This window comes from Arachis ipaensis, chromosome B08 (genome assembly GCF_000816755.2).
Source record: "Arachis ipaensis cultivar K30076 chromosome B08, Araip1.1, whole genome shotgun sequence".
In the NCBI taxonomy this organism is placed as follows: Eukaryota; Viridiplantae; Streptophyta; class Magnoliopsida; order Fabales; family Fabaceae; genus Arachis; species Arachis ipaensis.
Window position 1 is genome coordinate 123266266 of NC_029792.2, and position 11325 is coordinate 123277590.

General features: G+C 38.0%; 1 protein-coding gene across 1 annotated transcript; it reads right to left on the reverse strand.

Moving 5' to 3' along the window:
- On the reverse strand, positions 270 to 7881 carry LOC107613199 (coiled-coil domain-containing protein 93). Its single transcript, XM_016315088.2, has 11 exons — positions 7651 to 7881; positions 7311 to 7470; positions 5455 to 5568; positions 5104 to 5217; positions 4819 to 4998; positions 4622 to 4701; positions 4102 to 4141; positions 3871 to 3978; positions 2852 to 2932; positions 1414 to 1536; positions 270 to 758 (listed from the first exon to the last, which is right to left on the reverse strand). Exons 1-11 carry the CDS (start codon positions 7812 to 7814, stop codon positions 711 to 713), a joined length of 1212 nt encoding a protein of 403 aa, XP_016170574.1. The 5' UTR covers positions 7815 to 7881; the 3' UTR covers positions 270 to 710.

The following is an 11325-nucleotide window of genomic DNA, read 5'->3' on the forward strand; positions in this document are numbered from 1 at the left end:
CACCTTCCGTCAATGCTATCTAATGTTCATGAACAATTGTGAATCCACTGGTAGCGATTCATCCTTTTACCAAGATGATTGAAGACTTTTATATCAGAGCATCACATAAAAGTTATTGAATTGACCATTCATTGACAAATGACAACCGATTTTAGATGCTTTTTGTCTGATATAAGCCTTCGAGTTTCTTCCAGTGTCTCCGCTCATGTCATTCACACTGACCAAAAAACATTCTTAGCCAAATACAGATGAATAATTGCATTTGCATATCTCAAATCAAATTATTGGCATTTTTATTTATCCTGCTAAACTTTTCTCTTCCAAGGCCTTTTGTAATCATGATTGTATTAAAACATTCTTAGTTTGTATTTGCTACGTACATGCCAATATTAATTCTTCAATCAAACCTCTCTATCTCACATTTCACAGCACTTGAAAAACTTGACATCATAACTGTTTACCAGGATAGTGTATGCAACCTTGGTAAATTCTTAGGACAGAGGGGTGAGTCACAATGGACCAGTTAATAACCGAGTCTTTTCTTAGTTAGAGCTTTTCCTAGATAGCACTATCACAATACACACTTCCTTTTAGTAACCATCGGCTTTATACAATTGAGAGTTATTGGATGAACACGGAATCACTTTGCTATGACTGAATCTGCGATACACTATTATGGGAAACTCACATTTCAAGGCTGTAATCAACTCTTACTCCCAACTTTGACTACGAAACCTCTCATTCTTGGCGCATTCTACCTGGCCATTGAAGAGATGTATTTAATTAGAGGGGGAAAAAGTAAAGAAAATGACAATAAGCCATCTTTCACATACAGTAACAATAGTACAATACATCGGGTTGGTATCACTCTCTTTGTTGGTATTCACTGTTAGGCAATGTTTGGTCGGATTGACTAGAGAAATGAAAAAAAAAATTCTCCACATCTTGTAAATGAGAAATATAGAAAAGAATAATGAATGTGCCATGAGATAGAAAATTCTTGTATTTTATACACTACCAAAAAGTCTGGGACACTGGCGACAAAACATTACTCTTGACTCTTGAGACCACCAATGTTATAAGCGGGCAGCATCCTCCCCTCAAAAGGTTCAAAATTCGCTGTAATTTCATAATTTGGCTGTTTTTCTTGTTAATTGTGGAAGTATTTGTTTTCTTTCAAATATTGTGATTTTTATTTAAATATCTAACTCCTCCTGAATTACTCTTAAGTCTTAATTTTATTGATGATGTGTCAGACAAACAGAAACACGGGACATAGCTATCAATTATGGAAGGAAGGAAAAGGTCCCATGAATATTACCAAATGCATAAATGGCACAAAATTTCAACAAAACGACAACTTAACTATGCAGCACCTGCTCTACTGTGCGTTTGAATAGGGAAAAAGCTTACCTGAAAAGCCTTTAACAGAGAATAGCAACGTTTTTGTTCACCCACAGCCGCAGCATACCTATTCTTAATATCATTACGTACTCTCTCCTCTTCTTCAAGCCCTAATTGAACCTTATCTAGCTTCTGCATACATGAATGTGATACTTGAAGTTAAACCTCTCGATCATGGGAAGTAAATCTAACGATTGAATAAAAGGTATAGCCAGATTAAAAGAAAAATTCACAATCTAACTTTTTTTGGTAGAAACCAAAGGGAAATGCACCATTATGTTCAAGCTAGGAAAAACCACATCATGGTTGGACCAGGCCTTGCATCTGAAATTTCTAAGCAACCTTTGTAGCTGCCATAAAATGACGAGGTTTCCATTCGTACACCATGATGCTAAACATGCCAACTCAGCTCACCGTAAACAAAGATAAACCTAAGGGCTAAAGTAAATCACGAATTGAAATTTTGGGGTCCGTTGGCTCACTTGAAATTTCAGGGTCAATTTGAAGCACGATGCAAATTTCAGGGGACATTTTGGGTATTCACTTAGAAATAGTTCTTTGAATAATTTTGCAAAGGACATATAGGTCTCTAAAGAAAAAGAAATATCAAATAAATCCTTGAAAAAAGTACTAATTAAGTCCCTGAAAAATTACAATGCTGGACATATATTTCATCCTTTTGTTAGATGCCAATAAATCTAGTACTACAATTTTCTAGGGACCTGATACCTTTTTTCCTTTACGAACTTATAAGTTCACCAAAAAAATTTCTCAAGGACTTATTTGGTAACTCTTTTCTTTAAAAACTAATAAATCTATTACAAAATTTTTCAGGGACCTACCTGTCCTATATTACTCTCTATTTTCATTGTCTCCAAAAAATTCTCATTAGATTAAATATCAACTTAAAATATTTATTACCAAAACACTAACGAACAGGACTTAATTAGCAACCCATGCCAACAGACGAATACAACTTTGATATTATATGCCTTTTAAAACAGCTTCTAACAGTTGATTGTGAAGTTTCAATTAAAATGTCAATAGAGCTTTTTTTGTAACTTCATAAAAAATGCTTGCAAAAAAATGGCAATTAATAAGCCCAAGTTGCTTCTAAAAGCTTCTGCAGTTACTAAATAAATTAATAAAAGGTAATGCAAATTTTTTCAAGGCTGCAGAAACACTATATGAATATTCGACCTTTTTTTAAGTTCAATAGTTAAATTTAACATGTTTATAAGGCAGCGTAACTAAGGAAATTAAGTTCAGCATGCTGACGCAAAATTTCTAGTGGGAAAAAGGATTTAATATCCCCAGTACAGCATAAACAGACAAGGATCTTTATACAATATGATAGTGATACAGGGACACATCATGCAATAAAGATCTCATGCTGCAGTTAACCATTTAAAATTTATCATTTATGCATGACAGAAAATAGTATTACCTGTTGACTGCCCTTGACAATTCCTTCCATGGAATGAACAAGTTTTGCACGACCATCCATACTACTGAAGGCCTCTTGAAACTGCAGTTAATTCAAAAAAATGCAGAAACCAAAACTTGTTCGGATAACATTAACAAAAATATGCTTTGGTCTTAACAAGTAAGATGACTAATGTTAGATTAAACAACTCTAGTTATCTTCCAACGCTACAGCCTTTGAGTTTATAAAGCCTCATGAGACAATATTCTATAGAAGCTCATTGACAAAAAATTTCTTAGAATTTCCAAACCCAAAGTATACTAAGATATTTTCCTCTGTTAGCACCAAAATTTATAACGCACGTTGCACAATTAGATAGCTAAATGGTAGCAAGTGCTCACTATTCATATACATCTAAAATAATGAGATTTTAATACTAATTATTGTTCTAATAACCCAGAATAGAGTCAAATAGAGAATAACTACAATTTTTGTGATAGAACACTATGGTATTGCTTGACCCATGTAACTAACCCTAATTAATGGGACAAGGTTAGTTATATTGCTGTTATTGTTGATTTCATACAGTTGCATAAAGAATCCAACGGTCATAGTACAAAACAGAAGAAAAGATGCAGATCACTTATTCTTCATATCAAATTACTACAATTATTAATGCAGCTTAAGTTCTAGTTTTACCATAGATGATATTTGAGCTAAAAGAAACACTAAGGATAGTGCAATAAGACAAAATGCAAAAGGTCTAACAAGATGAAATGAAATATCAATAAGAGTAAAACACGAAGAACAACAAAAATAAAAAGCAAGGCCATAACATGTGACAGCAGAGCATATATACAACAACAACAAAGCCTTGTCCCACTAAGTGGGGCAGAGCATATATACAAGCAGAAAAATAGTAGACAAGGTACAAAATTTGTGAATTAACTTGTTTAAGAGAGAAAATCACACAAGAATCATCAAAGCAAATATTAAGAAAAAAAAAATGTACACCATGCTCTAAATTCTCCAACAAGTACCTGTGAAATGATTGAATTCAATAAGGATGTTTCCTTTAGCATCAATTCTTTCATTTCCAAAAGAGCATTGTAGGTAGCATAGTATTTACGGGTTTGTCGATGTTTTCCCTGTACATTGCAAATACCATACAATCAAGAACAATTAGAACTAGCGCATATATGATTGGATAGGTAACAAATGAAAAAAATTACTCTCCCAATAAGAGTTTAATATCAAAAGAATCTATGAACCTGGATTTGAGCATACAGTTCTGAGAGCCGGCGTTCATACCTGTACCAAGCCACCAACACAAATAAGAGACATCAAGTAAATAATATATTTTAAGGAACTAGTTTCGACATTCTCATGTAGCCAATCCTATCAACATGCATGGAATTACTTACCCACACTCAATCTCTACAGTTAATGTCTTTATCATCTTATTTTGTATTACATGCACATAAATAGCAGGGAGATAATTCCAACATGAATAAATATATTTTTGAGACTACCAGGCTTAGTTTAAATGATCGATGCAAACATTGTGATCTAATAAGAATGAAAAGAAGAATAATAACAAACAATTTTTCATTGAATTGTAACCATTGTGATCTCTTTTATGTCCTGGAAAGAAACCTTCCTAAGTAGTTTTGGAAACAAGAAAACCAGGAAAATATTAAACATCATTCAGCAAATAGCTAAATACTTCTACAATGACAATGGAGATAATCTAAAAAATTGAAAGGTGAAACTGTGAATGAACACGCATACTGGTTGATCTCTGACTGGCATGGTAGGTCATCGATCTGTCGTCTCATTGCCAGAATATCCCTCAGCTTAGCAGCAAGTTGCTAACAGAAAGGAACACGGAATTTATGTTAATTGGAAGAGGGGCACAAGCAAGGATGTCACAAAACCAAGAATCAAAACAGATCAGGAAGCAGGTCCACTTGCAAAAAGTAGTTTACCTTTTTCTCCAAATGAACTTTTTCATGTAATTCACTTATAGAATGATGTAGCCCATCCGAGAGGCTCTTGCTATCACAATCATTTGCTATTTTTGCCTCTAATTCATTGATCTCAGCTAGAAGTTCTGAATGTTCAGAATCACAATTAGACTGAAAGTGGTCTTCCTGCCTTTCAAGATCCTGCAAAAGAGGGAATAACATAAGCAACACAAAAATCATGAATGAGTTGAATTATACTGCTGTTTGAAAATTCAAATGTTAAATTAAATTGATCGAGAGAATCACCTTCAAAGACGTCATTAAGGATATGAGCTTCTGTACCACAGAATCAGCACCCTCCTTGTTGATTCGGTTTCGTATATGATCTAACTGTTCCAAAACATTTGTCTTCCTGTGTTTCTGCAGTACAATATAAGAAGCAAAATAATAGCAAAGATGAATAAACACATGCAGAACATAGATGTCTATATTTAACACAGAATATAGGGGAAAAAATGGAAGTGGATTATTGATCATCAATTTCTATAAACCTTAACCAGTGTAGAAAACTAACAATCAAGTAAGATTACAGAAAAGCGGTGGGGGCACTCATAGAGGAACCCAGTTCACGTTTAAAATCACAGCCATCTCACCAACCAGTTCATCCAAGTTTTCAGTCAATGTCTTTATGGAAATTTCTGCTTTCTCTAACTCCTTGTCGAGCCCCCACAGTGACTGTTCATCCCCTTGAACAACATGTTCAGAGTGAACCTAGGGTTCCATAGAATACCAAAAGTAAGCACCATGTTAAAACATATGATAGCACAAGATAAATGCAAAGCAATATAGCAAGTCATACTAAAAACTCAGAATAACTGAAATAGCATGCTGAGCCGCTAGCTTACATCTCGTTTTAATTTTTAAAAATAAAAAATAAAAAAGGTAGACCCTTTCATCAACCAGTGTTATCAGGGTGAGTTATTGACATTTGATTTGACCTATTATGTTTTTCAAGATCACATTCACATCATAAATCCAAAATACTAAAAGAGCGTTAATATTAGGATGCGTTATTTGCTAATTGTCTATTATGATAGTTGTTATACTGGTCACAACACATGGTTAATTGATTTTCTTGTATCAGTTTGCTGGTTAGCTATTCCAAACCAAACACACTCTGTATGTTCTTCTTTACCTTCAAATCAATTCATGTTTCTCTGTTTCTTTTCTAATCACAAAATTAAGTCAATACTCGATATATGTCCAAGTTCCAACAACCTCATCTTTAAGCCTTTCACCACCTTATGAGATACACGAAAGGCAATAGTCATAGTTTATTTTTCTCAGCCGAATCATGACTGTCCCCAAAGGCTTTTTCTGATGCAGATTGTGCAATTGCATGGGTACTAGGAGATCTATGACTAGCTAAGCAACCATCTCTTCCTTGTCCCCCTGTTGAAGCTGAATATTGGGCTTTGGCAACTATGGTGAATGAAGTTTCTTGGCCGGTAAATTTGCGGAAGAATCATGATGTTGATGTTGGTTTAACTTATGGTCTTTTGTGATAACCAGACAGCCACTCACCTCTCAACCAACTTTACATTTCATGAATGCTCCAAGCATGTGGAGATTGATAACCATTCCATCCAAAATGGTTGCTTATATGTTGCACAAAGCTAGTTCAAGTCAAGTGTCATTATCAACAGGCAAATTCACTCACTACACCAGTGACAGATGCACAGTTCCATGGTCTCATTCTTCAGTTGGGTGCTCTCAATATCTGTGATCCAACTTGAGAAGTATTAGGATAAGTTATTGTCATATTCTGTCATGGTAATCAATAGCTGTTAAGTCAGTTACACCAGATGGTTAGTTAGCTTCCATCAGTTTGGTTATCGGCTTTTCCTGCGAATACACTATATATTATTCGTTTATATCAAATGGGTAAAATATACATTTTGTCCCTGAAGTTTGCCAACAGTTTCAAAAAGATCCCTAAATTTTATTTTGTTCCAATTTTGTCCCAAAAGTTTTTTTGTATCAAATATACCATTGGCAGGTAATTTTTCAAGAAACTTAGGACCAATTCAGCAATAACTTCACAAGTCCACACAACTTCAGATTAGCATATTAGAACAGAAATGTTTCTTAAAACTAAAAAGCCTGTTTATTTTATCACTTTTAATTTCAAACAACAAAAAATTAATTTCTATGCACTTAAACCCAATTAAATTGTATAAAAGTTTCAAATCAACATAGAAAACTACATACTACAGTAACAATCTATCATAATTTCTGACTCGTAGTTTTTTTCTGGTTGAGAGTGTACAACCTTTTTATACTATAAGTGCATAGTAACTAATCTCTTAAACAAATACATACAAAAAATTTAAATACTTCATTAATTTAAATAACTGAAGGAAGAAACTTTTTTTTTTAAAAGTCCAATAATAACAAAGAGTGGAATCCGAAGTCCAAACATGCTATAAATAGTAAAAATCTTATAACCATACCTCACCAGGTTCTTGTGTTGATCGAACACGTAGCGTAAGCCATTGCACTACAGGGAGAATAGCTTCAGTATCAAGATCTCGAACATGAGAGGATCGAAGATAGTGCGGGCATCCTACTGATCTCAGAGCTTCCTCAATGAACTCTGCATTGTCACCACCTCTGGAATACGAGACAATCAATAATCACTGTTACTAGGAACAATTCACAAAATTGAAATGTAAGAGCGCACGAATCAAAAGAAAAATGAAATAAATAAATAAAGAGGGAGTTAGTGAGATTGAATTTGAACGCCAAAAGATGAAACCCTAAGCAGTTGCAAGGTTTGATAGAGATACTCGCGTTATGGTGGAATAGGAGGCGTCCAGGGAGGCGAAGCACCAGGAAAGGCCGTGGGCGATTTTGTGAGACGGCGGCGCGTCGGAGTTTACGGCTTCAACGTAACCGGCGGAGAAAAAGAGATCTAGAATCTGGTGAAGAGTGGAGGAGTCTTCGTTGTCTTCCATGCTGCTTCGTTCGACTCTCGCCGGAGCCGCTAATGAATGACGGGATGGACTGTTCTTGTCTTGAAGTAGTAAGTAGCAACAACTAGTAAATGANNNNTATTCTTTATTAAATACAAAAATGATATTTCGAATTAAAATTGCATTTTTTACAAAAATAGTTAAAAAGAGCTTATTGAAAGTTTTTATATAATATAAGACTTAATTATCAATTTTAAAATAAAAATTTAATTAAAATTTTGATAAAACTATAAGAACAACAAAACAATTAACCTATATTATTGTATAGTCATAGTCACTGTTCATACCCTGTCCCAATAATAAAGGTCCAGGATCCAAGCAAAGAGGCCCAACCCAAAGGGTTGGCCTTCATCCAGTACCAGCCTTCATCCCAAGAAGTCGGTACTAAACACGACCTGCTCCAAAGAAGTCGGACACGAGGGTTAGCTGGCAGATAACACTCATTCGAATGAGTAACTGCCCCTAGAAATTCTCTAACCACTTCATAGAGCCATATCTTAACCTCCCTAAGATATGGGAACGGTTATCCACCTAAAAAGGTGGCACTATTTCAGCGGTGGTTATTGGTTCACCACTATAAATACACTGACACCATTCAGGTATCTCGAGTCCCAATACTATCTAACCTGCTCACACCCTTGCTAACTTAGGCATCGGAGTGTCTTTGCAGGTACCACCCCCCATTCTTTCACACGTACAAGTCGGACGGAGGAACGCTGAATAACAGATCCACTCGAAAGCCACCTCCTTCATACGTTTGGGCCAACCAACGCCATCCAGCCCATCAATCTCCGGTTACCCACCGTAACATTGGCGCCGTTGCCGGGGACCGAGAGATCAACCAGTGATGACGGATAGATCCCCTGAAGAGGGTCATGTGGAGACAGATTCTGAACAAGAGAATCTGAACACTGGAAACAATGAGGCAGACCAGACCCTTCACCAGGAAGCCAATGATCAACACAGGGAAGGCACCTCTGGAATCAAAAACCCGAAGGTAAATTCCTCTGAGGGGCGCGAATCAGAAAAAGAAGGACCATCCCACGCAATTGAGCTCATGGGATTAGTCCACAGTCGCCTTGAGCAGCTAGAACAAGAACGGGAACGACAAAAGGAAACCGAAAAGAACCTAAAAGAGGAGATGGAGCGACGAAAAGAGTTAGAAAGAAAACTCTTAAAGTTAGAATCCTCCCTCAAAGGTCAGAACTCCCACGACGGTAGAGAAGATTCGCCCTTAGGGGAGAAAGATCCTTTTAGCGAGGACATAATGAGGGCAAAAGTTCCGAGAAACTTTAGAAGCCCCGATATGGACCTCTACGACGGAACCACGGATCCAAAGCATCATCTGAGCAACTTTAAAAGTCGGATGTATCTGGCTGACGCTTCTGACGCTACGCGATGCAAAGCTTTTCCGACAACCTTGTCAAAAGCAGCGATGAAGTGGTTCGACAGCCTCCCTCCGAGGTCGATTACCAGTTTTGAAGACCTCTCAAGAAAGTTCTTGATGAGGTTCTCCATCCAGAAAGACAAAGTAAAACATGCACCAAGTCTCTTGGGAATAAAACAGGAGGTCGGGGAGTCCTTACGGACCTATATGGAAAGGTTCAATAAAGCATGTTTGGAGATTCAAGATCTGCCTACCGAGACAGTCATCATGGGGCTAGTTAATGGTCTTAGAGAAGGTCCCTTCTCACAGTCCATATCAAAAAGACACCCCGCCTCTTTAAGTGATGTACAGGAAAGAGCTGAAAAGTACATCAATATGGAAGAAAATGCTAGGCTAAGAGACCCGAGTTGGCGACCTGGTCACCCTCTCTCAACGAAAGAGAGGGAGAGGGAAGCTAAGAAGAAGGAAGAACTCGGCCTCGATAGGCCAAGAAAATATCACTCTTATACTCCACTGAAAGTTCCTGTAGTGGATGTATACAGAGAAATTTGCAATACCGAAAGGCTGCCTCCTCCCAGGCCCATTAAAAATAAAAGAGGGGGGAGCCGCGGTGATTACTGTGAGTACCATAAGATATATGGACACCCCACAAACGACTGTTACGACCTTAAAAATGTGATAGAAAAGTTGGCCAGAGAAGGTCGGCTTGACAGATATCTCATAGAAAGGTCGGACAGTCATGGAAAAAGAAAGCGAGATGATGTGGAGAGAAGAGATCCACCACCACAAACTCCGGAGAGACATATCCATATGATCTCAGGAGGGTTTGCGGGAGGGGGACTCACAAAATCTTCTCGCAAAAGACATCTCAAGAGAGTTTACCAAGTCGGAGAGGGGTCATCCGACCTTCCAACCATTTCATTCACAAAGGAAGATGGGCGAGGAATAATCCTTGGGCACGACGACCCAGTGGTAATTACCATGATCCTGGCAAATGCCCATCTCCACAGAACACTAGTAGACCAAGGAAGCTCAGCGGACATCCTCTTTAAGCCCGCTTTCGACAAACTAGGGTTAGATGAGAAAGAGTTAAGAGCCTACCCCGACACCCTGTACGGATTAGGCGACACGCCAATAAAGCCACTAGGATTTTTGCCCCTCCACACCACCTTTGGAAAGGGGGAAAAATCAAAGACTCTGAGTATAGACTTCATAGTCATCGACGTGGGGTCGGCTTATAATGCTTTAATCGGCAGAGCTACCCTTAATCGACTCAGAGCGGTGGTATCGACACCCCACCTCTGCATGAAATTCCCGACCTCAGCGGGGATAGCAACGGTGAGGGGAGATCAGAAGTTGGCAAGGAAATGCTACAATGAAAGCCTAAATCTGAGAGGAAAAGGCAAAGAAGTTCACACAATAGAGCTCGGTGGAGCAAGGATTAAAGAAGAACTGCAACCACGACCCAGAGGAAAAACCGAGGAGATTCAGGAAGGAGAAGAGGAAGGAAAAAACACTCACATAGGAACCAACCTGGGGGAAACCCTAAGACAAGAGTTGACTAAGCTCCTAAGATGTTGCAGAAAGAATGGTTCAATGGGTAATAGAGCTCTCCGAGTTCGACTTGAAGTACGAAACTCGGACGGCAATTAAAGCCCAGTGCCTCACCGACTTCATTGCAGAATATGCAGGAGATCAAGGAGATAAACCAACTACATGGGAACTCTATGTAGATGGATCCTCCAACAAAACAGGAAGCGGTGCAGGCATAATATTGGTAGTTGAAAGGGGAACCCAGATAGAGGTTTCCCTCAAGTTTGAATTCCCAGCTTCAAATAATCAGGCAGAGTATGAAGCCTTGATCGCAGGATTGAAGCTGGCAGAAGAAGTCGGTGCTACGAAGGTGATGATATACAGCGACTCCCAAGTGGTGACCTCCCAAATAAGTGGAGAATATCAGGCAAAGGACCCAAACATGAAGAGGTACTTGGAAAAAACTTTGGAGCACCTGGGGCACTTTGCAGAAACCGAGGTGAAACACATAACTCGGGATCTAAACAGCAGAGCAGACGCCCTATCCAAGTTAGCAAGTACCAAGCCAGGAGG

Coding starts and splice junctions, on each gene's coding strand:
- LOC107613199 (XM_016315088.2), bottom strand. CDS start 7,814: ATGGAAGACAACGAAGACTCCTCCACTCTTCACCAGATTCTAGATCTC. Junction 7,471..7,650: donor GCCTCCTATTCCACCATAAC/GCGAGTATCTCT, acceptor CTCGTATTCCAG/AGGTGGTGACAATGCAGAGT. Junction 4,999..5,103: donor CCTTAATGACGTCTTTGAAG/GTGATTCTCTCG, acceptor CCTCTTTTGCAG/GATCTTGAAAGGCAGGAAGA.